Source organism: Xenopus tropicalis, chromosome 8 (genome assembly GCF_000004195.4).
Source record: "Xenopus tropicalis strain Nigerian chromosome 8, UCB_Xtro_10.0, whole genome shotgun sequence".
NCBI lineage: Eukaryota > Metazoa > Chordata > Amphibia > Anura > Pipidae > Xenopus > Xenopus tropicalis.
In genome coordinates, this window is record NC_030684.2 from 71,803,091 (window position 1) to 71,828,141 (window position 25,051).

The window sequence follows — 25,051 nt, forward strand, 5'->3', positions numbered from 1 at the left end:
AAAATAACAATGTTTAAATGATATTCAACGGCAGAGGATTATGAGAAGCACCATTCTTCTTGCATATTCTAAGTACTGCTTAAATTTAAGCACGTTTCTCATTTTTGTAGGGTGACATTTTTGTTTAAAATAAAATTGTTTACATTTAGAAATCACCTGACCCCATCAAAGCCTGATATATTTGTTTAGGAACTATTTTGAGGTACAAACCTAATTTCCCCACTAGAGTCTTTTGACCCAGGTCAAGGTAGTCTTCAAAGCTGCATTCTTATTATCAGTCAGTAGGTCTGTCTTACCTTATGAAATGTGCTCCATATATTCCATGTCCAAACGTTCTCTGTTAGTAAAGACTCATTGCTTTGAAATGATATCCATGCAATTCTCTGCCTGTTGGCCTGTCCAATGATAAATGGATCTTGCCACTCTGTTTCAGGATCACTGGCAGAGGTGGGCAAAGGCAGCCAGGCACCCTAGGCCCCCCGTGTGTGTGAGCATCCGCATGTGTGAAGACATCGGAGGGAGAGAGTGATGACCATTGGTGGCAGGGGTAAGAGATCCCAGACCAGGGGCAGGCACAAGAGGTACCTGCCTAGGGCCCCCACCTTTGCACCCTAGGCATGTGCCTTTTCTGCCTACCCATAGTTCTGGCCCTGATCACTGACTGACAAAGCTGAGAAATTCTTTGAAGTTCTAAGCACTGATAGGATCACTAATTCTATCATTTATGTAGTTTATGGGAACTGCACCTTTACAATAATATATATATATATATATTTTCTAGGCAACACAGAGATCATTGCAATGCTGAGTCCCAGTAAATTTGAGACACATATCAGTGTTATTGATACCCAATGCCACTTCATATACTCCGGATAGTTAAAAATAGATAAAGCAGATATGCACTATGATATACACTCTGGCCTATCATGTGTGTAGTCTAACATAATACAGCAGTAGTAACCTACATCAACTATTTAGACATTAGTTTTTCACTATTCTATCTTAAATATCTAAAAAAATGGAGGGCTCTGCCATGTAATGCCATACTGTGCAGTGCCAGGTGCTAATATGAATTATGTATTATATATGTTATTCGAACCTGCCAGGGTCAAGCAGTCCACAGAGAAGAATTTGATTGCAGCGTACTGAGCGAAAGGTATTGTGAAATAATGGATTGGATAAAAAACATTTACTAGCAAGCTGTTGTTTGGTTTGATAAATGTAGTCTTTAACAATGGCCTTTAGCCCAGTGTGCTACAATAAAGTTCTTTTCTGTATTTTGGCTATGACACATGGTGCTACTTATAGCCAGCTTGTCGCGGCTACAAAACACCATAAACAATACAGAGCATTGTCTTTGCTAAAACACACTTAGGGGCCGATTCATTAAAACACAAGTTTGAATCCCGAATGGGAAAAATTTGGATTGGATACGATAATTTCTGAAGATCGCAAATATCACAAAAATGTTTCAGAAAAAATCGTATTAGTCACGATAATATCGTATTGCAGTCCGAAAGTCATGAAATTTTCCTACCGAACTATTGTAAACAGTGGCAGAACCTTTCCGAATTTTTCGCACAAGCGCACGAAAAAGTCAAGTGGGCGTACGAAAAAGTCGTGCAAGTGTTAAAAAAACGTCGAAAATACGCTTGGAGTGTTCGAATGAACGCTCCGAGCATTCGTGTCTTAATAAATCTCCCCTTAGAGACAATTTTCTACAAGTAGCTCCGTGTGTCATTGTCCTTTAACTGCAATAAACCATAGGTAGCATTAACTACTGCTACATTAATATGGGCTATTGGACTGGTTCAAATTGGTAGCATCTGTAGATGAATATGTACATAGCCTAAAGTACTGCAGTGCAGAAAAGATGAATCATTTGAGTTCAAGGGTTATGGCACAAGGGATCACCACAGACTGCTTGTAACTAAAAATAGTGGGAAGCATCAAGAGTAGATTGGGGCCCCTGTCTGTTGCCTAAAAAACATTAAAATGCCTTGTGTGGCACAGACCAAAGATTTCTTGCACCTTGCAACACAATCCAAACAATATTCATACAATTTCTTTTCAGTGTATGATGAAGGAGTGGATGAGCCAGAACGCACGCCTAGGTTACTTCATTTAGCATGTAAGAGATAAGGAAATACAAGTGTCTGAAGACTATGTTTTGTAAGTTACAAAATAAACAGATATATTCATGTTACAGAAGAAGAAGAGAGATGATGAGATGCAGAATAAACCAAAAATATACATTGTTCCACCCTCAGTTTATTTTTTAACAGAAATTAAATGTGTCCATTCACTGCTGAAGAATTAGCATAAGCAAAGATAAAAAAAACAGTAGGTATCAGTGCTTTACTTGTTGGTTACCTGGTGATTATTTGATTCGCTGGACTTTATCATTAAAATCCAGATACCTGTCAGATCATCAATACACATCTGTTCCTATATTGTCCTTGTCAGCCTTAGTTTGTTCCATTGTATGACTTCCCCTTTATTGCCTTGCCTTGGTTTTTGTTCACACAATGAACCCCAGTCTTCCTTGTGTCTGACATTGCCCATCTTGGCCTGTACCCTACTAATCCTTCTAGTATTTGCCATTCACATCACAGCAAGAAAAAACAGCCACTCCAACCTACAAACTGAACCACTAGAGCAAGCAGCACAACACTCGTGTGACCAAATGTATCATCCAACACGATACAGCCCCTCCACGCCTATTAACTGAAGCAATCCATATTTGTGATCATTGATTTTTTTTACTTTTTTTTTACAACATGATCTCTATAGATTTTTTGTACAATAGAAATTGTTATACAACATTTTATATTTTTGTACATGTTATCAGGGCAGGGGTTTCCATCCTTTCCTGTTTTGGTAGCACCATAGAGCAGATGATTGTTACTGTTTTCCAGTGTACACTATCACTTTCATCTGTACCCCTTCTGCCCTCGCTCCCAACCTTTAGCAAACACTGAGGGGTAGGGGTTTAATGTATCTCACAGCTGAAGTTTAAGAACCCCAAGACGGTGTACCCCTCGACTGAGGTAACAACATAGCAGTGTTTTACCTGATGATATTTGCATTAATAGCCAATAAATAAAAAAATTGTACGGGCTAATATGTATGTATTCATGTTTTAATGCTGAAGTGGCAGAACTTAAACAGAAAGCAGCCATATGAGGTTTCGCCTTAAGGAAAACTGGATTTTTTTAACATTATTTGTTTTTTTGCAGAGATCAAGAACCCAGCCTCAGTGAAAGCCAAAGCCACATTTCCATTAGTAAATGTAATTTGTAGCTCTTATGGGCACTGCCATGAACACTGTCTCTGTCTATATATATATATATATCTATGTATAGTATAAAATGCTTTATATATTCTGCAATAAAAGAATCTGAGCCGAATTTTGGAAACCTTTAAGGACCAAATTATCATTTGTTTCTCAATAAAGATCTATAAATACTGTCTTTTTATATCTTCCGGAAGAACACTCTGAATTCTCTTTTCTTTAAATGTTTTATATTTACACAGAACGTCAAAAGGAACCAAATACAATCAGAATATCTTTACTGGCACATTCATTTCAGGGCCGGCAGCTCCTGTCACCGCGGTGCAGAGGGGCCCTGCAGGTTATGGCACCAACCACTAATATGGATGGAATTTCCCCTCCCTGCCTCCCTCCCCATCCAAGCACAAATTCCATGCGACCTTTGAGGCCAAGTTATTTATAATCTCCCCGTGTCACAGGAAGTGGAGTTAGATTGTAAGCTCTTTGGGTGAGAGACTCGTATCACTCATTCGGCTCCAAGTGGACTGACAGATTTCAAGAAATAAATAAACCTTCAATAATAATAATAATAATAATAATAATGAGTGATGACTTGTAGTCTCCCATATCAGCTGCCCATTTAAGGAGGTAAAATGTACAAACGAACCTGTATATCCAGCTGAAAGTTTTCACCCCTTGCTCCTGCAAAGGATTCTTATGTGTAGATTCTGTCACTCCTACACCCTCAGGATATTAATATCTCCTGCAGCAATGACATTAACCCAAAATGCACCACACACGTTCTTTTCCCCTCAATTTCCCATTTATATACACCTTTCCTTAAATGTACCTCATGTATTTTAGCTCTTCCTCATTCTAGTCCTAGTTTCCTCTCCTACTTCCTTTGTGACAATAGTCGTCTCAGCTGATTCCATGAAAATGTGCTCATTTAGCACAGAACAAAAAAATAAGAAGGGGAAGGAGATAAAGGGGAGAAGATAAAAGAGGGATATATATATATTTATGAAAGTTAAAGTTATAACTAAAGGGCAATACAGGAGATGTTTTGAGTGGGAAGAAAGAATAGTAAGGAGGGAAAGATGAAGTAAAAGGGGCAGGAGTGTAGATGAGGGAGTCCCCTACAGTGCAGATCTGTCAGTGCGAATCTCAGGGCCTCAGACCTGAGACAGAAAGCATGAAGGGGGAGATAGAAGAGAGTGAGGGATAAATAAAGGAAATTATATGGTTATAGGATTTTAGGGTATTAAGGTGCAGGATAAAGAGTAGCAGGGTAAGTTCAGTGCGGTTACTCCCTTCTCTCTCTCCAGTTCCCAGGTGCGGGTGTCTCCCCCATGTGTTTGGGGTCACACAGATTGTCGGCCGCAGGTCTGGACGGCACAGAGGGAGGGGGTCAGAGTCAGGGGGAAAAGGGTTCCCAGCCCCCTCCCCCTCAGGCTCTAGGACAGACGCCTCAGTGGGGGAATGCCAGTCTTCCCTTCTCCCACTCACAGGCTCCTGGATGGACCCCTCAGCTCCAGTTAGTGATGGTCACTTGAGTTTAGAAAGTCTCCATTTTCTGTGATTTGGAGTCGAGGAGGCAGAGGCGGGAGGGCCCCATTCCATGGAGTCGCCAGCCTCAGACGCGGGTCTGCTGTACCCACGGAGGGAAACTTCTTCTCCTGTAGGGGGGAAAGGTAGAGATAGAACTTACTTACTAATGTAACAGAGGTGCATTCATATACACAACAAACACTCGCAGAGAAATCTTAATGTGCCCTGCAAACACAAATACAAGTAAATACAGATATTAAATATACCTATGTATGCGTTTCTCTACAAATAGGTCATGTGCCAACATAAAGAACTATTATTACTCTATGTAATATTAGTATTTGTAAAATATGCTGCAGAGGCTTCACATTCTAATGTATCATGTACACATTTCAAGCTCCCATCCAGACAACCTCTTCCTTTTCCCACTACATCATTAGTTTTGAAATTACCAGAAAAGTTTTTCATGTTGTGAGAAGTTTATCACGGTGCAAGTCTAAGGAAAAGTTGTGCAACTCAATACAATTTCCTTAACATCTTTTCAATTGTCAGAAATACTGAGAAGAAATGATAAATATGTTAATATTTCATGGCCTTTTAGATTTCAAATGAATAAAAATACTCCAGTTATTCAATATACTGAAGTAATTACTAAGAAACTGTATATTGCAAACCAGATTGGTAATATTTCACATACCAATCAAGGCTACAATTATATGAACACACTGGGACATGAGTTATTCTGGTATAACCTGAAGTACCTGTATCTCTAGTATAACACATAAATGTTCAGCCCAGATCTCCGTCTAACTGGCTTTCAAGTTGGGCTTCAAGGGAAATGTAAGAGAGTAAATAGGCCTTCTCCCGGTATCTTGTCCTCTTTGGCCTCTAAATGTTCAATACGTGTTTCACTTTTGTTTCAAGATTAAAAGAACTGTTCGGTGTTAAAATAAATTTGGATAAATAGATAGGCTGTGCAAAATAAAAATGTTAACGTACAGTCAGTTTTCCAGAAATGTAATCTATAAAGGCTGACGTAAGCGTAAGTCTAACATAATAGCCAGATCACTTACTCTACTACTTACTCTTTTGCATCTCTTTAACCTGTTAGTCCGTCACACAGGCGACTGGAAGGGAGGCCACATGGAACATGATGGTTCAGTTAGTTTGCTTTTGAATATAACCTGCATGCTCAGGATCAAAAGCAAACTAACTGAACAGTTATGTCCCATGTGGGTCGCTCACTAACTAACGGGTTAGAGAGATACAAAGGAGGGATCTGTGTTCTGGAAATTGTTAGGCATCTGTTCCAGCCATTTTTTAGTTTGCATAGCCAGTTTTATTTTTACTCTGAACTGTTCCTTTAAATGGTATTGTGTATCTATAAAAAAAAATTCATGAAACAGAGTAATTCCATGCGTGAGTTTCTAAAGCATTGTGAACTAACTAAAGAAAACAGACCAATAGTTGGTACCCAAACAGAAGGTACAGAGAAACCGCAACAACCTCAGCCGTCAACGAGAAACACCGTCCAAAGTAATCATGGCACCAAACTATTTTGAAAGGTCCATTTTGTAGATAAACAACAATGGCAATTGGCAAAGCTAAGCTGAACAACAAAGACAGACAGACAGAAAAAAAACAACAGCCTCAAAGGACGTCACTGCACAGCTGCCTTTTGAAATCTGCTTATAAACAAGTCCAATGTACAAAAAAACACATAAACTGGTGTCATAGGAACAAAACACTGACCACTTAGCGGAAAAGGATGCATTTTGATAAACTGCCTGGGGTTTTTCTGTATATGGATGGGTTTTGGTTTGAAAAAACTATTCTGTTATTCAGCTTATGATTAGGTGTCTTTAATGGCAAGAAACAGAACGCAGTAAAGAATTTTTTTGGGATCCTTTTGTGGATCCTTTGAGTGGCCATCACCTATTTTTGCTTTGTTCCATTCTTTCTGCATCCCTGAGGTGAGTGCCTGGGGTTGGAGCACCTGGACCACTTTCTTGTATTGGCGAGTTTTATACTTTAATTTGGGCTTTGGCGCCCTCATCCTCATACTCTTTTATGGAAGAACTGGTTCATTTTTTTTTTCTAAAAAATGTACTTCTTACATACAGATCTATGTATATATAAATAGCAGTCAGGCCCTTTTAGAGTAACATGAGCCCAGATTACTAGGTCAGCTCTTTGTGTTTAACTGGACACCACTGTATTCTATCCCTACTTCACTTCAACTCTTTATTACTCTACCCACTCTCATTCTGAATTTCTCCCCACTTTCCTCATGCTTCTTTCCCCTTTCCCCACACCCTGTATGTTTCTCATCCAACTTCTCTAACCTCTTCCCTTAGTTTTAGCAGGAGATTTCCCCATTTTTCTCATCCTGTCTTCATCTTGTCTCATCCATTTGTTCCCCAGCCATTCATTATTGTGCTACCTTTATTTTTTGCAGCTCTCTCCCATTCTCTTAATCCCTTTGTCTTAATAAATTTGTTTCTCTTTGATCTCTTCTTTCCTTATGCTTTAGCCCTTGTTTTATGCTGTTCTTTTTCTGATCTATACAATCTTACATTTCTGTCCCTTTATTTTTAATCCAATACTTTTCCAGTATCTCCCCATTTAGTTTCACCACCCCTTGCTGAAGCATCAGTATAGTAGCAGCTGCAGCTGAAGTGGGCTCTTCTTTGTTGAACTGTGTGGAGCTTATTGAGCGATATCACTGTGAACCCATTGCTGCATTTACCAATCACTGCACACCAGGGGCAAAAATATCAAGGCAAGCTGCTTGCACTAAAGCTTAGTAGGGAACTATATAAGGGAAAATGAAAATGACAGAATCCCAATGTGGGAATGTTGCATAGAGGCAATAATTTTTACCAGTGTTACAAATCTGTGGACTGTTATCTACAGGGTGAAAGAACACAAAATGGGCTTGTCCTCTTAATTTAAAGGATATATGAGAACCTTATGATATATGTTATCTGCACTGACAACCTGCATAGATATTTTTGTATGCTTCTTAATAAAGCACATTATAAAATATTCAAACCCCTGACAAATTATTTAATTTTATCGAATAACAAATCCAACACTGAAATGTTGTTCTCTGTAATATTTTTATTTAAAAACACTGAACCTCAATTTCGATGTTTAACATTTTTTCTATATATATATATATATAATAGAACGCATCTTCAGAAAAATGTCTAATAACAGAATTATCCGGTTTAAATAAATATTCAATCCTCAACCTATAATACTGTATAAACCAGTCATTTGGGGTAAGTATACTCCAGATGTTCACAGATTTCATGGTGGGTTTTGGCCCATTCTTCCAGGCATAGTTCCTCCAGAATTTGCAGGGTAGTCAGATAATGTTTGTGAACCTTAAATCATAAAGCATCAAATTGCCACATCAAAGTGCCACAGATCTTAATTGGACTGAAATCAGGTCTCTGACTTGATCAATGTAGGGCATTCAAATTTTAATTTTACTATAATTGTATTTTTACTATTATTTTTGTTATTCTGCTTTTGGCCTTTGGACATGTGTTTGGGATCACTGTCCTGTTGAAGATGAAAGTAGGTCCAAGCTTGATTTTTTAACAGACTGAATCAATTCTCTTTCAGTACTTCACTATAATTTTCACCACCTGTTTCTTCTTTTTTATCAAGATGTCCTTGCTTATGAAAATGCCCACATCATGATTCTACTACCACCATACTTCACTGTTGGTATGGGTCAACCAAATCAGTGGTTCTGCATAACCCTGGGATGGATGGGAAGGAGGCACAAAAGAAGCCATTACCATTTAAAATCATATCTAAAGTTTGCCAACGAGCATGTAAGAGACATGTTTGTGATGTGGGAAAATGTTTTGTAGAAAGATAAAATCAAGATAGAGCTTATTGGCCATAGTTGTAAGTAATATGTGAGGCATAAATCTAACACTGCCCAAACCTTAATAAAACACCATATCTATTGTACTAGTCAAGGCTCTGTGCAAACCAGGGAGCTTTTACCATTTACATATTAGCAGAAGAATTCTGTACAGACCTTGCTTTGTGCAGAAGGACATTATTGTGCCAGGAGCAATAAAAATATCCCATTATCTCTCCTTCGCTAAAAATTTACACTCTGCATTACGCATGCCTCCTTCAACAAATTTTACAGTTATGCTTTCATAGAGGTAGTGTTCTTCTGGTGTTTTCAACTATATGTAGAATTGTTCCACAGATTGATAGGTGGTGAAATGTATCTCATGGTTGCTAAAGAGTCCAAGGCAGCAACCTTTACATCACTCCATTTAAAATTGCCATTGCATATAGAAATGTTTGGCTTGTATGCAGCTGTTCGGACTCTGGCAATGATTGTTTCAGGTTAAGGACACACAATTTTTATGCACAACATGCTTCAGCACTTGGTAGACTGTTCCTGTGACTTTGTGTGGCCTACCACTTTGCAGCTGAACTGTTGCTCCTGACATTTTCACTTCATTATAACTTTACTTACTTACAATGACCAGGGCAGCTCTAGCAGGGCAAAAATTAATGCTTTCTGGAAAGGTGGTATTCTATAAAGGTGGCACATTGACTGAGCTCTTCAGTATGACTTTTTGTTGCTGGTAATTACATGGCTGTGTGTTAATTATACAGTCAGCAATAGTTATGGCTTAAATAGACAATTCAAGTAATAAACAGGGAATTCTGGATAAATGTAGCCATAAAGTGTATGTAGAACCATGGAGTCTTTATATTAAACTGTGAAGTTGAAGAAATGGTCATCTTCAAGGAGTACAGCTTCTACTTTGGGCATTTTACTTTTTTGGCACTCTGTTTATTAAGACATCTTCTTCAAGCAAAACATCGCTGATTTTTCAACAGTTCAGACCTAGAAAAACACAATTAATTCCTGTAGTGAAGGAACCCTTTTGAGCAATGGCATTTTACTACTAACGTTTGTTTTTGTAAGTTATTGAAAGGCTATTGAAATGTTTTTTAAATTAATTTTCATTACTACATCAGCATCTCTCTGCTTTCAATTACTTTTTTAACTTTACAAATACTGATTAGTTTGTGATTTTTGGCTTCTGTTTTACACTGTCAGTCCCCATAATAATAGAAATCTGTAATGAGCTTTTCTGAAGAAGGATAATATAATAAATGCCTGCACCGATGCTAACAGCCTACAAAGTATTTACTAACCTCCTGTTTAAAAACAAATATCTGGTTACTGTTGACTACTAGACCTAGTAATTACATAACCTTAATAATTCAGTATTGGGAAATACAGTGCCTACCTTGTTAGGTAACAAATATACCTGATGCATTTTGCAAACCTATAAACAAAGAATAGTTCCCAAACTTCATTTAATTTGATTTATTTACCCACAATGAACATCGTTCCCCCCACATTTGTTCATGTCAAACACTTATCTTTGCACTGAATTCTTGAAGTACAAAAAATGGTACCAGCCAATAAGTATTAACTGCACAAGCTATCTAATTGTTGGCCTATGTGCAGGAGCACCTGTGGGTGAAAAGCCCAATGGGGGCCTATACTCAAGGCCTGTCTAATCAACAGCATTTAAAGTTTGTGTGCTGTGATCATTGTGGCACTTAAGGATAACAGTCATTTAAAAGCATGCTGGTCCAAAGTATGCTGAATATAATAAACTTCAGAAACAATGTGGAAGGACCAGCTCTCGTTGTAGTGCAGATAAGCAGTTCTACCCTTTAACATAAATACATACTTACAGTGCCTTTAAGAAAAATGTAAACATAACCTTCCAATTGATGTCACCTTATATGTGCCAAGGCTTAGACTGAGAGCACAAAGAGCACTGGCTCAGCTGCTCTTAGCCTGAGAGAAATGGATCCACTCCCTTCCCCAGTTCCATTGATCTGCAATTAAATGTACAGCTTCTGCTTGAGTGCAGGCAACTCTCTGTGTGCTCTGGCCCTTGGTATGTGCCAAAGCTTTCTTTTTGTAGATTTGAGGTATACATAATGACCAAGGAGACCAAAGGGATTTTCATTGCCTATACAGAGGAATATCCAGCTAAACTGTGTATCAGGGTTGCCAGGTCTAATTTTCAAAAATTAGCAAACATTTTAAAAAATAGTGCAATGAGCACAGTGCAAAAAAAAATATATATATACAAGATGCCTTCTCTTAGCCCTCTTAAACCTGGAATCACAACCCATGTCCACTCTCCAGTTACTAAGATGACTGATATTGCCTTGCCCTCTGTGCCCAGTGCATGCAGCTTATGCAGTTGTACTTCATCATATGTTGCTGACTCAAGCTAATAGTAAAACAATAAAACATTTAGTTATCCAGGAAATTCAGAGTATTAAATTAACCACAGACATGCCAGCAAGATCACTGCATACCTCCCAAAACGTAAAAAAAGTAATTCTTCTAACTGCCAAGCATAGCACAGCAGCAAAACATTTTTTGTGGCCACACACACTAATCACTTTGACACACCGTGGCCCCAAGCATTTCATGACAGATATAGTTGCAGCTCCAACCACACTGCCCAAACCAAGTGTGCCCCCACCCTCTCAGGATCTAGGCAGCAGTGCTTTGGAGGAGTAGAAGACTGCCAAGAAACAATGGGAACAGGGAAGAAACATGGTGGTACAGAGTTTCATTACTTTTTTCCCTAGGTATTTTTTTCTTACAAGGAACACTAGCCTAGGGAAAAACTTGGATTCACTGTCATTGTCCTTTAAGCAAAGATGTACTTTAAGCAAAATGTATTTTACCATTAAAATACATTCACACTAGTGAAATTAGGCTTTCCTTGTCCTTAAATGAACTAAGGGCAGTATCTTTGGTTCATAAATTTCTTTTAGTATGCACTGCCATCGGGGCTAGTTGACATAGGAGTTACCATAACACATTACACCACCAATACTCAACACAATTTACTAAAATTGCCTTCTCTAGCACAAACCCTCTGCCCACCATATGCATTACCTACATTACCTAACTTGCGCATGCTGACCAGTTACACAGTAAGGCTACGCAGTATGTTTAAAAAAATATTTTATAGATAAGGTATCTGTCCAAATAATGAAAGATGGCAAGTGTATACATGCAGTAATTAATACATGCTGCATTTGGAAACCTGTTACAGAATGTCATAAAATAAAATATTTTTTTTGTTGTATTAAAGTTTAATCAGATTTTTTTTTCCCCTCTAATATTAGCCATAAATGCTTACAGATGTAGAGCACTTAAAGGAGAAGGAAAGGTTAGAACTTACACTATTGCTGCTCTGTGTCTTCTGTCAAAAGAAACATGGCATTCCTTTGCTTTTATTGTATACACATGGGTTTCTGAATCAGATTTCTTTTAGTCAGCCCAAACCTCCCAGTCATGGGCATGAGCCTGCGCAGCTTGCTTCTGTCTTCCCCTCCCTTCTTTGTTCTCCCTTTTCCCTCCTCCCCTCCCTGCTGAAATCTGAGCCCAGAGCTACAAGACAACCAGAGATACAAAGCAGGAGGAAAGGGAAGATACATCACACTAAGCTAATATGGCAGCTGCTTTCTTAAACACAGAGAGCTCCTATAGCTGTTTAGTGAGGTATGGTAAGGTATTCTACAGAATAAATATAGCGTTCTAGCTTGCCCTATTGTGGCTAATATGTTGGGGGGAAAAACTGCATATGTAGCTTTCCTTTTCCTTTAAGGCCAGAGTCTTTCTTTCAGCATGCAACAGGAAGAGAATGAGGGACAGTGCAGTGCTGGGCTGCTGAGATTTCTTTTATTTATAGATGTGCCATTTCTTCTAAAATACCCTGTATAATTAGCTAGGATCCATGGAAATGTATGGTTAAGGCACTGAGAACTGGGTGTCTAAAATGTACTGGTTTGTAATTGATAATGCGACACTGGCGAACGTAATTATTATTAAGAGATGTTCCTTTCCAACAACTACATGGATAAAATTACTGCAAATTATTAATCACAAGCACAAGTAAAAAGGTAATAAGAAACTGTGAGGCAAATTGCACCCATAGCGTTTCTATGCTAGGGCATTTCTGATTGCAGAGAAACAACTGCTATCATCCGCTTAACTTCCTGTCACCAACATGAATGAAAACCACCTATTACTGCAGCAACAGGTAGTGTCTGGTACAGAAATGTGAATTTGAGCAGTGTTGGGTCGAAAACTGTCTCTTATATGTGCTGACGGAGGGTTTCCATTCCATCACCTGCATGTTTGTACCCCCCACTACTACTGCTGTTTCCCACCTTAATAGTTTCTGCCTTGCTGCTCCTTATATTTGAAATGCTCTCCCTGATTTCCTCCCAAAACTTCAAGACTACTTGTTGGAGCACTCACAGAGCACCTGAAATGGGTACTCGCTCTTCTATTGCAGTTAACTTGCAGCAATTAAGAATGAGGGCACACAGTGCATATACGGGTATCCGCTTCTCTTAGCCCTGTGTTTTTGTCCAGGCCGAGAGAAGCGGAACTGCATGCTTACGCTCCTCCATGTACCTGCATTACAAACTATGGCAACTGTCCGAGTGTGGGTACGCAGAGCAGATCAGAGGTCAGCCTGGAAAACCTCTGCTTTTGCGTTTTTAAGTTACCCTCTTATTTGGATTGAAAGCTCTAATTTTTTAATTAGCCTATAACATACATCCATACATTGTACTGCATTTTGAGCAATAATGTAATTAGTAAGATGACAGTGATTACAAGGTTAGCCTATTGAAGGGGTATTTGGTGACAAAATGACTCGTGTGCCATTGCCGTTTAGGCCAAAATGTAAACTGAAAAAATCAATTGCAGAAAAATGTGAACAAGAGAGATGTAAGTATTTGCTTTCTTTATGGACATCTAGTAAACAAAATGTATATATATTACATTAGTAAGGCACTGTAGTTTTAGTTCTGCAAACTGAGGAGTGCAGGAGGTTACCTATCTCTGCTTTTGGCCTATATAAGGTTGGCTGTGGTGTAGCTAAGGAAAGGTTTGTTGCCATAGGCCAGTAACCAACCAACTACAGTCTGCTGTTTTCTGGAGGAAAAATCCTTATAAGTTCATCAGTTTAAGCATAAGTAAACATTTCTGACAAAATCACAACAAAAAGTAATTATACTGGTTATTGACTATACTACAGAAAGTAGAAATACAGAAATACAATCAAATTTTATAAAGCAGCTCTGTGGTAAACTAACTGGACCATCATAGATGAAAGCCAAATAAAATATTTTTTTGGTCCAGTTGGTATGCTACAGAATATGCACTGATATAACTGCTGCTCTTTTGTCATGGTCAAAGAACATGAATATGAGGTGATTAAGACAGGACATGGGTGAAGCAATGAGACTGACCCTTTTTCTTTTCATTCATCTCTTACCTTTGTGCATCTAAGGCAGCCACCAGAAGCCCGCTATTTCCTCTGGGGCCCTGTACAAGAGTAATATTTTGGGGTGTGCTTCTAACTTTCCTTAATTAAGTTTCCTCAAGCCCAAGATACACCTTCTTAATGTTCCGCTCAGCCCCTCACTGTACCTTTTCAAATAATCATGTATAGGTAATTTGTTATGCGTAATTACAGGTAACAGTAGTGTTGAGAAATGCATTTAGAAATGATAATTAAAAAAGCATTCTGAGTTGAAATGTTATTGATAACAAATGAATTTATGTGTAGCCACATCTTCCTTTTATACATTACTACCCCCTTCTTGTGCATGACATCAGCAATGATGCAAATATTACAGGAAGACTATTTATGATAATTCAGTATTAAATGCTCATGATTACAATTAAGGGTAAATTCAAATTAAATCATGGGAAAAGTAGCTCTGACTGCCAAATTTAGCACTGGCTTGATATGATTTTCTATCTGTATTACATCTCCTCTTATCTCCAGTGCATCATTCTCCTCTTTCCATATTCTGTATATTTTAGCTCCAGTTTTCTTAGTTGTCATTGTATATAGCAGTGTCTCTTACCCCCCTATTTCTTCATTAAGCCCTAGATTTCTTTGTATCCTTGTTTTTTTTTTTCTTCTCTCCCTCTTGAGATGAAAGACAGGGACAGGGTGTGATGAAGATGTCACACACAAACGCACAATGACATTGTAATTTCCACCTGAGCCTCGATAAGTCTCCTCTTCATATCGATTGGTTCTTGTGAGTGATCCTTCCTGATCTCCTCCTCCACCAGCATCAACCTGTAGACCAAGCAAAAACAGCCGCTGAACGCGCCACCAAGAGTATGAACTGTATACGTGGAACCTTTTCTGATATCTACGGTGATGACAGCAAGCAAAAAGACACTTGCATTTTACACAGGGCATCATCTATAAATGAATGCACACATCTTTTAGGCGTAAGGTTTAAATCTAGAGACTCAGAGCAGGAGATTTCCATCAGCACATGGACAGTTGATGAGTATGGTTGCAGTGATAATAATGGTGCAGAGATGTGGCATCTCTACCTAGTAGTTGCTTCAGAGAGTTTCAAGCAGATGTTTTGTAGGTGTAGTTCAAGATTACTTGAGGGCAAGATGGACAAAGAATATTTACTGTCTATTTGTTGTTGTGTAGTGTATGCACTAGTCCAGTAAACGAACAATATGACCAAAGGTAAATAATTAGCAACCCCATATGGGTAGTTTACCCTATCGTGGTATGTTGGCTTGAAAATTTTATGAGCATAAACTTGTAACTAAATTATTGTTTTTTTAAATGTATGCACTTGCACACAATGAGTTACTAAGACAAAATGCGGCAAAGGAACAAGCATTAGTCAATCCCATTTTTTGGATGTTTATTGTAAATTTATTTCCATTTATTTTACTTAGCCTTAGAGAGCTCACACAGCCTCATTTGTATAAATCTATTAGATCTTGTTTTGAACACCACCTAAGGAAAATGCCCTGTCTCATAATAGGCTCTCTTCCTCAAATGATGAACTTAACACATTTATTTTAGCTTAATTGCTAAACATCAATGGTTAGTAACAGTTTTTCAAAAATACAACAAAAATAGACAGATGTATCTAACCTTTATATTTCTACCTCATTATACATTATTAAATTACACAGACTTATTTGTTTTCTGCAACAGCCCATATAATGGTGCTTGGTGTCTGAGCTAGAATAACATTCTGGTACAGAGGTGTAACTTCAGTGAAGGGCCTGGGCAATACCCCTCCCCCAAACCACCTGATCTCTGCCCCTGATCTGCTTAAGCCTTGCCCATGATCTTCTCCCACCCTGCTGGCCCCTTAAAAACTATGAGCCCAGGTTTCCTTTAACATAATCTGCCATTGTCCTGACAGGGGCATTTAGGTTCCAGGGTCTGGCTGTGCTTTACATTAGGTGCAGAGCACAGTGATGGAGGCCACTCTGTCCTTACCGTCTGCCATAAGGAATTGAGGAAAGATATTTATTTCTTTATACGTGAATTTGAATAGAAAAGTGTACAACATGCAAATACTGGTATGGATCTGTTATCCAGAAACCCAAAGGCCATCTCCCATAAACTTAATTTTCATCCAGTAATTCAAATTTAAAAAACTGATTTCCTTTTTTTCTGTAATAATGAAACAGTACATTGTACTTGACTCAAACCAAGATATAATCTAAATCTTATTGGATAGACAGAAAACAAAACCCCTTGTCTAGTAATTTTGTAACTTTTAAAGTGCTTTGTAAACAGCTTGGTGCTTTGTTACAAGTTTGTAAAATACAATTCAGGTGCTGATGTATTTTGCATGGTAGTGGTGTAAATGATCATATTTTTTTTAGACTATTTTTTGTAACCCCAAGATTTAGCATAAATGCGTTGCGCTAATTTCAATAAAATAGTTAGGAAAGGTGTATTTTGAGACTGGACTTCTCCTGCAAGGTGGAATCACCAGGGACTAGATGGCAATCATTTCAGCTTGTAGTTAATTTGGGGCATCTCCACCCTGCTATTTATTTCACTTTCCTATCACTGTTTTCAAAGATTAAAAACTTTTAAATATGATTCATTAAACTAATTGGATGAATTATTACAATGGAGCTACTAGTAGCAGTTACTTGTCACGGCTACTAAAATAGACATTCTCATCATTATTTATTTATATAGCGCCAGCAAATTCTGATAATTTACTGATAATTGTCCCTAACTGTGTTTTAGCACAGAATTCTCAGTACAGTGTATGGCAGGGTATTTTCTGGCGTTTAGTAGCCGTGACAAGTAGCTGCTACTAATTAGCTCTGTGTGTCTTCACCCTAAAAAGAATTATTAGAGAAACAAAATTACTACAAAAGAGTATTGTCAGTCTATCTAATAAAGTAAAAATGAATTACTCTGTTAGTGATAACCCTTTCAGGAGTTTTTATGATTTATGAGTTCCCTTTTACCTCTTAACCATTGTCACTTATGCACACATCTTGCTCAACTGGGTGGGGGCAAAACACAACCCACTAAGGGCATGCATACTGTATATTCTGTATTCTGTAAAGGCTCTGGATCCATTTTTCCCTTGGTTCTCCCACCTTATAAGCACATGCATACACATATGCATACACATATAAAACTCACAGGGGGTCATTTACTTTGGAAACTAGAATGGGGTACAAGGCAGCCTTTTCCATACCACCTACCACCTGTTATACATATTGTGCACATGAATTGTACACATGAAACTTCTCAAAACTTATTACCCTTTAAAATGAATAAATATTCCTCCCCCATTATCTTTATCTTATAAACTTTTCCCTGTAGTTCTTCCAGAAAGAATTCATTTATAAAGAGTAGAGAACATCACTTCTTATTTCTATTAGAACTTTCCTGGAGTTGGGCTTGGGCTTGGCAAACATGCAGAAAGATTACCCCTGGCTACAAGAATGTTAACTACATTATAGATTTTAGGAGGTGATGACGTGTGGGGGTTGTGCATGGGGAGAAGAATCTTTAAAGGGAAAAGATAGTGATGACGGCAGATCCAAGGTGGTGGGTTTATTGTGAGAAATGCACACAACATTTGACAGATCAGTACATCAAAAGTAAATCTGTTTAATTTGGAAAAAGTGTAGCATGGACTTGGGTGGACTGCCTTTTGTATTTATGGGTTTGGGGGCTTTCCTTGTCCTTTAATTTTTTGCTGTAGGTTGTCAATGATATATTTGATTGGCTATTTACTTTACACATAATGTGAAACTACAATTCACACACTAAAGACACTTTAAGTTAAAGACTTGCTGAGTGGTAATGAAATTTTAGAGTACCTGCCCATTTCTACAGCAACCAGTGTTTTTTAATCTGTTGCTTTTTTTAATTGTTTTTTCTGTTTTATCTCTCCAATCCAGTTGCTATGTTCAGTGGCCACAGCAGCAGACTGAATATTGCTATTACGTTTTTTGTCTCTGTTGTTTTTTGTTTCTGGTGATACTACCAACCATATAACAGTTATACTTATATTAAATATACATATATGTGTGTGTGTAATATATATATATATATATATTATTGTATATCTAGAAAGTATATTGTTCCTACAGAAGATCACTAAGAAAATAAGACAAAATGTCATAATGTACTGTAGCCAGTTGTAGCCAAAAATACTGGCACCTTTGCACTTTTTTTCAAATATGTACATGAACTTATATGACAATAAACAGAACCTTGTTATTCTATTCAGAACTTAACGTATTCTGTCAGACCTGAAAAAAATATTGACACAATTAATGACATTCTAGGCTTAATACTTGGTAGCATACTGTTCAAAAAGTATAACTAACATCAGTCACTTCCTATAGCCATTAATGATAGTCCTACATTGCTCTACTGTGGATTTGGGCCATTATTCCTTTCAAACAGCTCCCAGTCTTTCATGTGGAGGATCCTTCTCCCAAAAGTGTTTTTAGATTTTGCCACAAGTACTCAAGTGGATCAGGATCTGGACTTGATGGCCACTTCTGAACAATTCAGAGTCTTCACTTTAACTATTCCTGGGTTCTTTTTGAACGGTGTCACCGCCCTGCTGGAAGACCCATGATCTGTGACAGAGACCCTGAGACACTGGGTTTAGTATTGTGCTCAAAATTGGCTTTGTTTATATTGTCATGTAGAAACTCAAGGCAGCCAGTTCCAGGGGTAGCAAAGCAACCCCTAGCAAACCTCTTTCATGTAGGGATGGGTTCTTTTTTTGAAAGCTTCGTTTTTTCTTATAAACAAACAGATCTTTTTGCTTCACCAAAAAACTATTATTTGGATTTATCTATTCATGTCACATTGTCCCAAATGGATTGTGCCTTGTTCAGGTATGCTGGTGTACTGTTCCATTTTCTTATGTTTCTTTGTCAGCAGTGGGGTCATCTTGGGTCTTTTCCCATTGAAACCCATTTCATTGTGTTTGCAAAGGAAGGAGCTAATTTAAACTAGGGCACCTTGTATCTGAAGATCAGCTTGAATGTCAGGCATTTGATGGAGGTACCGCAATAAGAGCAATCCTTCTCTGCAATATATGATCAATTTCTCTCTTGTATCCAAAGTTAGGGAGATAAGTTAAAATGCCATGGGCTTCAACCACCTTGATAACACTGCATATGGTGGTCACAGGAGATGGACTTCTCTGCTTTTTTTTCTCTTCTCCATGTTCAGTGTAGTGCACACAGACAATTCAAATTGGTTGAATGTGCACTTCTTATATTGCAGCCACCTGCAACGCATCAGTTTACCTATAGATTAAAGGAGAATCACCTGCTTGAAATGCAAATATTTCTTACAACTTCTAAAAGGTGCCACTTATTTTTTCCAATTCATTTTAGGATTTTTTTGTGGAATAAGATAAGATTTGATCATTTTCACTGAAAACAAAAGAAATACACATGTGAATACCATAGCATTGTTATTTTTAACAACTTTTAGGAAAAATGTGCAAAGGTGCTAATATGTTTGGCCACCCTTGTATATAAATACCCTGGCATAAGTCTCAGTAAACAGTTAGTATTGTATTTAGCTTTCCCCATATATGCCAGAGATGGATTAATGTGTTAAGTGTTATAGTATGTATAAAGAAAATTATGTTACTAAGTAAGAATCAAATATATACTGACATACACTACTAAAACTATAATTTACTATTCAAATAAAGGTGCCTTGAACACTGTCAGAGGTGGCAAATGTAACTGTGTTTCATACAGTAGGTATTGGCACATGTTCTTGTAGTCAGACGAGTATCACTCTATTAGTAGGAGCTTTTTACATTCCAGACAAATCGGAAAGTTTATACACAAGCTAAAGTTTATTGGTTTTTTTACTCTACTGGTTCCATAATAATAATGAAATGTAACAAACAAAATGATGAAGTTAATGAGCTAGACTATAGCAATGCTACACAACATTTGAGTATGTGCAAGTGGTGTTTAGGGATCCTAGTCTCTCAGGATCCCCATTCCCTCCACCCCCCCAATCCCCAGAAGTAAAGAATAGAGTATTTACCATTTCTAACCTGTTTAAGATGCTCTTTATCTGCGTGTCCTTCTCAACCTGCTGCTGTCGCAAACGCTTTTCACTCTGGTCCAGGCGTGACTGATATTGCTGCATCATCTTATTAGTTTGTTCTTCCTGTGTAAGAAGACGCCTCTCATATTCCTCCAGCTTCCGGTTTGACATCAACAGCCTCTCTTTTAAGGAGTAAATCTCTTCCTCATACTCTTTCACCTTTTAATAGCAAAAGAAAAACAAAATGTACAGGGAACGGGGGGGGAGGGAGGGAAAGGGAAAATTAAGAAAGAGTTGAGTAAGAAACAAAAAGTAAGAGGAGAGAAAAATAAAATACATGAAAATACAGGTATGGGATCCGGAAACCCATTATCCAGAAATCTCTGAATTACGGAAAGCCCTTCTCCTATAGACTCCATTTTAATCAAATAATTCAGAATTTTAAAACGGATTATCTTTTTTCTCTGTAATAATAAAACAGTACCTTGTACTTGATCCCAACTGAAATATAATTAATCCTTATTGGATGCAAAACAATCTTATTGGGTTTAATTAATATTTTATTGATTTTTTGTAGACTTATGGTATGGAGATCCAAATTACGGAAAGACCCCTTATCCGGAATACCCTTGGTCCCGAGCTTTCTGGATAATGGGTCCAATACCTGTACTAGATAACCATAGTCTACAGAAGCATTCTTCTTACCCTCTCAAGACGGCTCTCATCCATTGATTTAGAGTATTCCTTCAACTTATACTCCTCCCGTTCTATGTGAGCGCTCTCAATATCTGCTGAAAGGTGGGGCATGTTGGATACCCAGGCAACTGTGCGTTCTGAGGCTGGAGTGACAGGGTTCAGAGTGGCCTGTGCATGGGAGTGCTGGGAATAAGTAAAAAATAAACTATTAATACAGAATTGGGAAACAACATTATCCAGAAAGGGAGAGAAATTGGTAGAGAAAATAGTGAGATATAATTGAAAGTAAATTTATATACATATTTTGGTTTATACCTGCTTGGTTATTGATGGTTTCAAGCCACCTGCATCCTTTTCAACTGACTGCTGCCTAATTCTTGCTGCCCCATACATTGGTTCTGGGCTCTGTAGGAGGTTGCCACTGCTTGGCCGAGGTTTATGCGCTGCCTGCACCGTCAGTTGTTGGGATTTTCCCCTCTGCAAAGGGGGAGGCTGTGAGTCTTGCCTTCGTGGCACTCCAGGGCCAATGGTTATTTGAGGGGGTGAAAGCATGTGCTGGAGATTGTCCTGGAGGGATAACTGCCTTTTACTGCAAGTATAAAGAAAGGACAGAATTTAGTATGAATATATATATATGAATATTTTGTTTATGGTATGATGCAAAAAAATACAGCAATGTTTGATAAAGTAGTATTATAATAATAACATAATAAACAACTAAGAGATCCAGTGCCATCAAATTCTATTCAGACTTGATAAAAAGAATACACAAATATCAATCAATGTTGTACTTAATGTACAGATACACTGTGAATGGGTCATAGACCTGTGAAACAGCTAGCAGAAAGGTGGTCCCATTCACTGTAAATCTAGGACCTCATGCGAGTATATGTAACTGACATATGTATGTATGCCAGTTTAGTTTCATTAGCCAATGCTGATGTCAAGAGGTAAGTCTCATATGCAACTATTCCTCTTCTTTTATACTACTCCTTCCTTGCTAACATAAAGTTGAGTAAGTACTAGGTCCATCACTAAATTAATTATTCTGTATTATTAATTTATTAATTTATTAGTGTGCTATTGTTTTATGTTAGAAGAAAAGCTTAATAAAAATGTGAAAACATAATATGCAATTTGCATACACAGTTTATTATTTTGTAAAGCCAATTGGGGTATGTATCAACTTAGTACACTATTAAGGTGATTATGGCCCATTGCTGCAGGTTGTTCAAGTTACTCATATGACACTTGGGCACCTCAAATAGTGCCACAGATTCTCAGTTCAGTTGATATCAGGGCTTTGACTGAGCTATATATGTATGTATATAAAGAATATATATATATATACACACACTATATATATATATATATATATACAGCAAAACCACAAGAGAAGCAGGCACTCACGTATAGAATAAGGTCTCCGGTGCCTGGGTGCAGTATACAAAAAATGGAAGAATGTACAGGATAAATGGATGCCGCACTCACAGGTCTTATTGTGAAAATAAAGAAAAATTTATTTTGTCATGCTAACGTTTCGGCTGTCTCCACAGCCTTTCTCTCTCACTTTGAGAAAGGCTGTGGAGACAGCCGAAACGTTAGCATGACAAAATAAATTTTTCTTTATTTTCACAATAAGACCTGTGAGTGCGGCATCCATTTATCCTGTATATATATATATATATATACAAGGAAGAGTGGAGCACACCCTATAGAGATTCAAATGCCTTGGGTGCTGGCTAAAATATACGGACAGAGAGCCGCTCACACAAGGACTTGGCAATAAAGTGAAAAAATTTATTAAAAAATTTTTTTCAATAAATTTTTTCACTTTATTTTTACAAGGCAGTAAAAGTTGAAATAGGGAGGTCAAAATTATAGTAAATAAATATAGTTACAAATGTAATGTGATAAGAAAAGATGTGCAGGAGGAAAGAGCCCCCTGCTCCATAGAGCTTACAATTTAAGTGGGTTCGCCTTTTTGTTCTCCAATGTTAGGCTCCTGTTTAGGATCTATTTCCCACTAAATAATACATTTTCCTAGTTTCAGTTAACACTGTCCATGCTGCAAAAATGCCAAACCTTCAGTGAAGTACAGTGATGATAGCTTCATGCTGTTAGGTTGATTTTTATAAGCAGGGATATGGCATCTTCTTAAAACAGGATGCAGTATGAATTACAACATACAGGGAAATACTGCAAAAGTACCCATTTCAGTCTTTTGAAAACTGAAGCTTGGAGAAAGTTCATCTTGCAATGATCCCAAATGATCCCAAACATATGCCAGTATAACAAAGTGGCCCAACAACAAAAAGGTGAATGTCCTACAATGACCTAATCTAAGACCCAGTCTGAGAATCTATGGCAGTATTTGCAAACTGTGGTCTACAAGCTCCATCTTGCCAAGGAGCAACATTGTCAGAAAGAATGAGCCATAATCAGTGCACATAAGTGGTACATATATATGAAAATAAACCTTATCTATCTATGGTACATATATATGACAGAGAAAAAAGTTATTGTAGGATGTGGTATTCAGTAACTAGCTCTAGAGTCTGAATATTTTGCAAGGCAGTGTACATTAGCATGTTTAAAAGTGAAGAGGCCTGTTAGCCATGCAAACCATAGTCACATAAGGTAGCATGCTTGAAGAAGAAATATAATGGAAATTTTAATTGAAGCATACATTAAATGAATACAAAATGCAAAAAAAAATGAAAGCATTAAATGACAAGGACAAAGATCACATCAACAACAAATATATTCAGTAATCATCATCTTGGGCAAGAATATTCAATACTAATAATACATTCCTTATTATTGCTCTGTAGCTCTGGCTAAAAATTTCATGTGCCCAGTTTAGTAAGTCTGTAATCTTTTGTTTTAAAACAATCTAGATTAAGGATGGGATGACTATAACATCATTATTGTTTCTTTAATTGGTATCTATATTGGCCAAATGTATAATTTTGGTGGAACCCTAAATACACCATATCTTCCTAAATACAAAACGTATAGACTGTAAAATTACTTGCTCAGTGAGCACAGATATATTGTTATTGTTTAAGAATACATGTGGTCATGCAATATGGGTATGTAGTTTGTTTATGTATATATGTATATATACACGTATATATACATTGATGCGCCTCTCTACTCTACTCTATGTTGTGCATCTCTTTCTATGCCCCCTAGCGGGGCTGGTACCTGAACTCTGACCCCTGCCGGCTGAATTCGTCGCTGTAGCTGTGACTGTGAAGCATATGCTTTCCGGAGCTCAAGTCCTCACTCTTGCTATACCCATGGAAAGGGGCAAAGGCATCAGCTCCGGGGTCTGGTCGATGAGGAGCAGGATGAGATGGGGGCCCACCAGGCCCATCGGGAGCCATGTGGAAGAGCGGGTTCTGGAAGGACAAGGGAATGCGTAGCTGTTGAGCTGAGAGCCCATCAGTGGTGACCCCCATCTGACTGAGCCTCAGACCCGCTGCAATGCTGGATCCACTGCCCTGGGAGAGCCGGCCCCCCGGACGTAGGCCCCCTGATATGGAGGCCTGGCTGGAGTTCAGCAGATCACCTACGGCCTGCAAGTTGGTTACGCTATTCATTCGGCTGTCCTGCAAGTCCATCATGGACACACTCTTGTTCACGCTCAGCATCTTCTGGTCTGGTTCTGTGATGTCTGAGCTGCTGGTGCAATAGGCTGGCGAGGAGCGAGTTAGCGGGCGACGTGAAACAAAAAACATATCTTTTGATGGTTTATCCTTAGTAGGTGAGGGTAGGCGAGTCATGTCAATAGAGCTAAGATAAAGGCAGAGATTGTTATTTATATTGAAGATTATAAACATTATTTATTTATTTACTGTAGTGCTATATTCATGTAAAAGCTACTTATTTCTATAGTGCTAATGCACAATGATTCATTTTATTACAATTATACAAGTAGTAAACTAAATGTATTATTTAATTATAAAGGTGTATATCACAATGTTTTTAATCATGTACCTACCCATGTTACGAAAAGCATTACACTATATAATGTATAAGTACT

At 37.9% G+C, this 25,051-nt stretch overlaps 1 protein-coding gene across 16 annotated transcripts in view; it reads right to left on the reverse strand.

Moving 5' to 3' along the window:
• Positions 1–2,251: 2,251 nt before the first annotated feature.
• Positions 2,252–25,051, reverse strand: part of syngap1 (synaptic Ras GTPase activating protein 1) — a 149,598-nt gene continuing 126,798 nt past the window's right edge. For 6 of the 16 annotated variants that reach the window (XM_031892369.1, XM_031892374.1, XM_031892375.1 and 3 more), the window contains 6 exons: positions 24,211–24,801; positions 21,316–21,589; positions 21,010–21,183; positions 20,302–20,523; positions 14,955–15,036; positions 2,252–4,952 (listed from right to left, as the gene is read on the reverse strand). In XM_031892369.1, coding sequence (XP_031748229.1) covers positions 4,813–4,952; positions 14,955–15,036; positions 20,302–20,523; positions 21,010–21,183; positions 21,316–21,589; positions 24,211–24,801 — 1,483 coding nt within the window. In that variant the 3' untranslated portion in view covers positions 2,252–4,812. Of the gene's footprint in view, positions 4,954–7,928; positions 9,723–14,954; positions 15,037–15,619; positions 19,539–20,301; positions 20,524–21,009; positions 21,184–21,315; positions 21,590–24,210; positions 24,802–25,051 lie in introns of those variants that run through there. The other 10 variants (XM_031892381.1, XM_031892380.1, XM_031892373.1 and 7 more) reach the window with 8 other exon arrangements.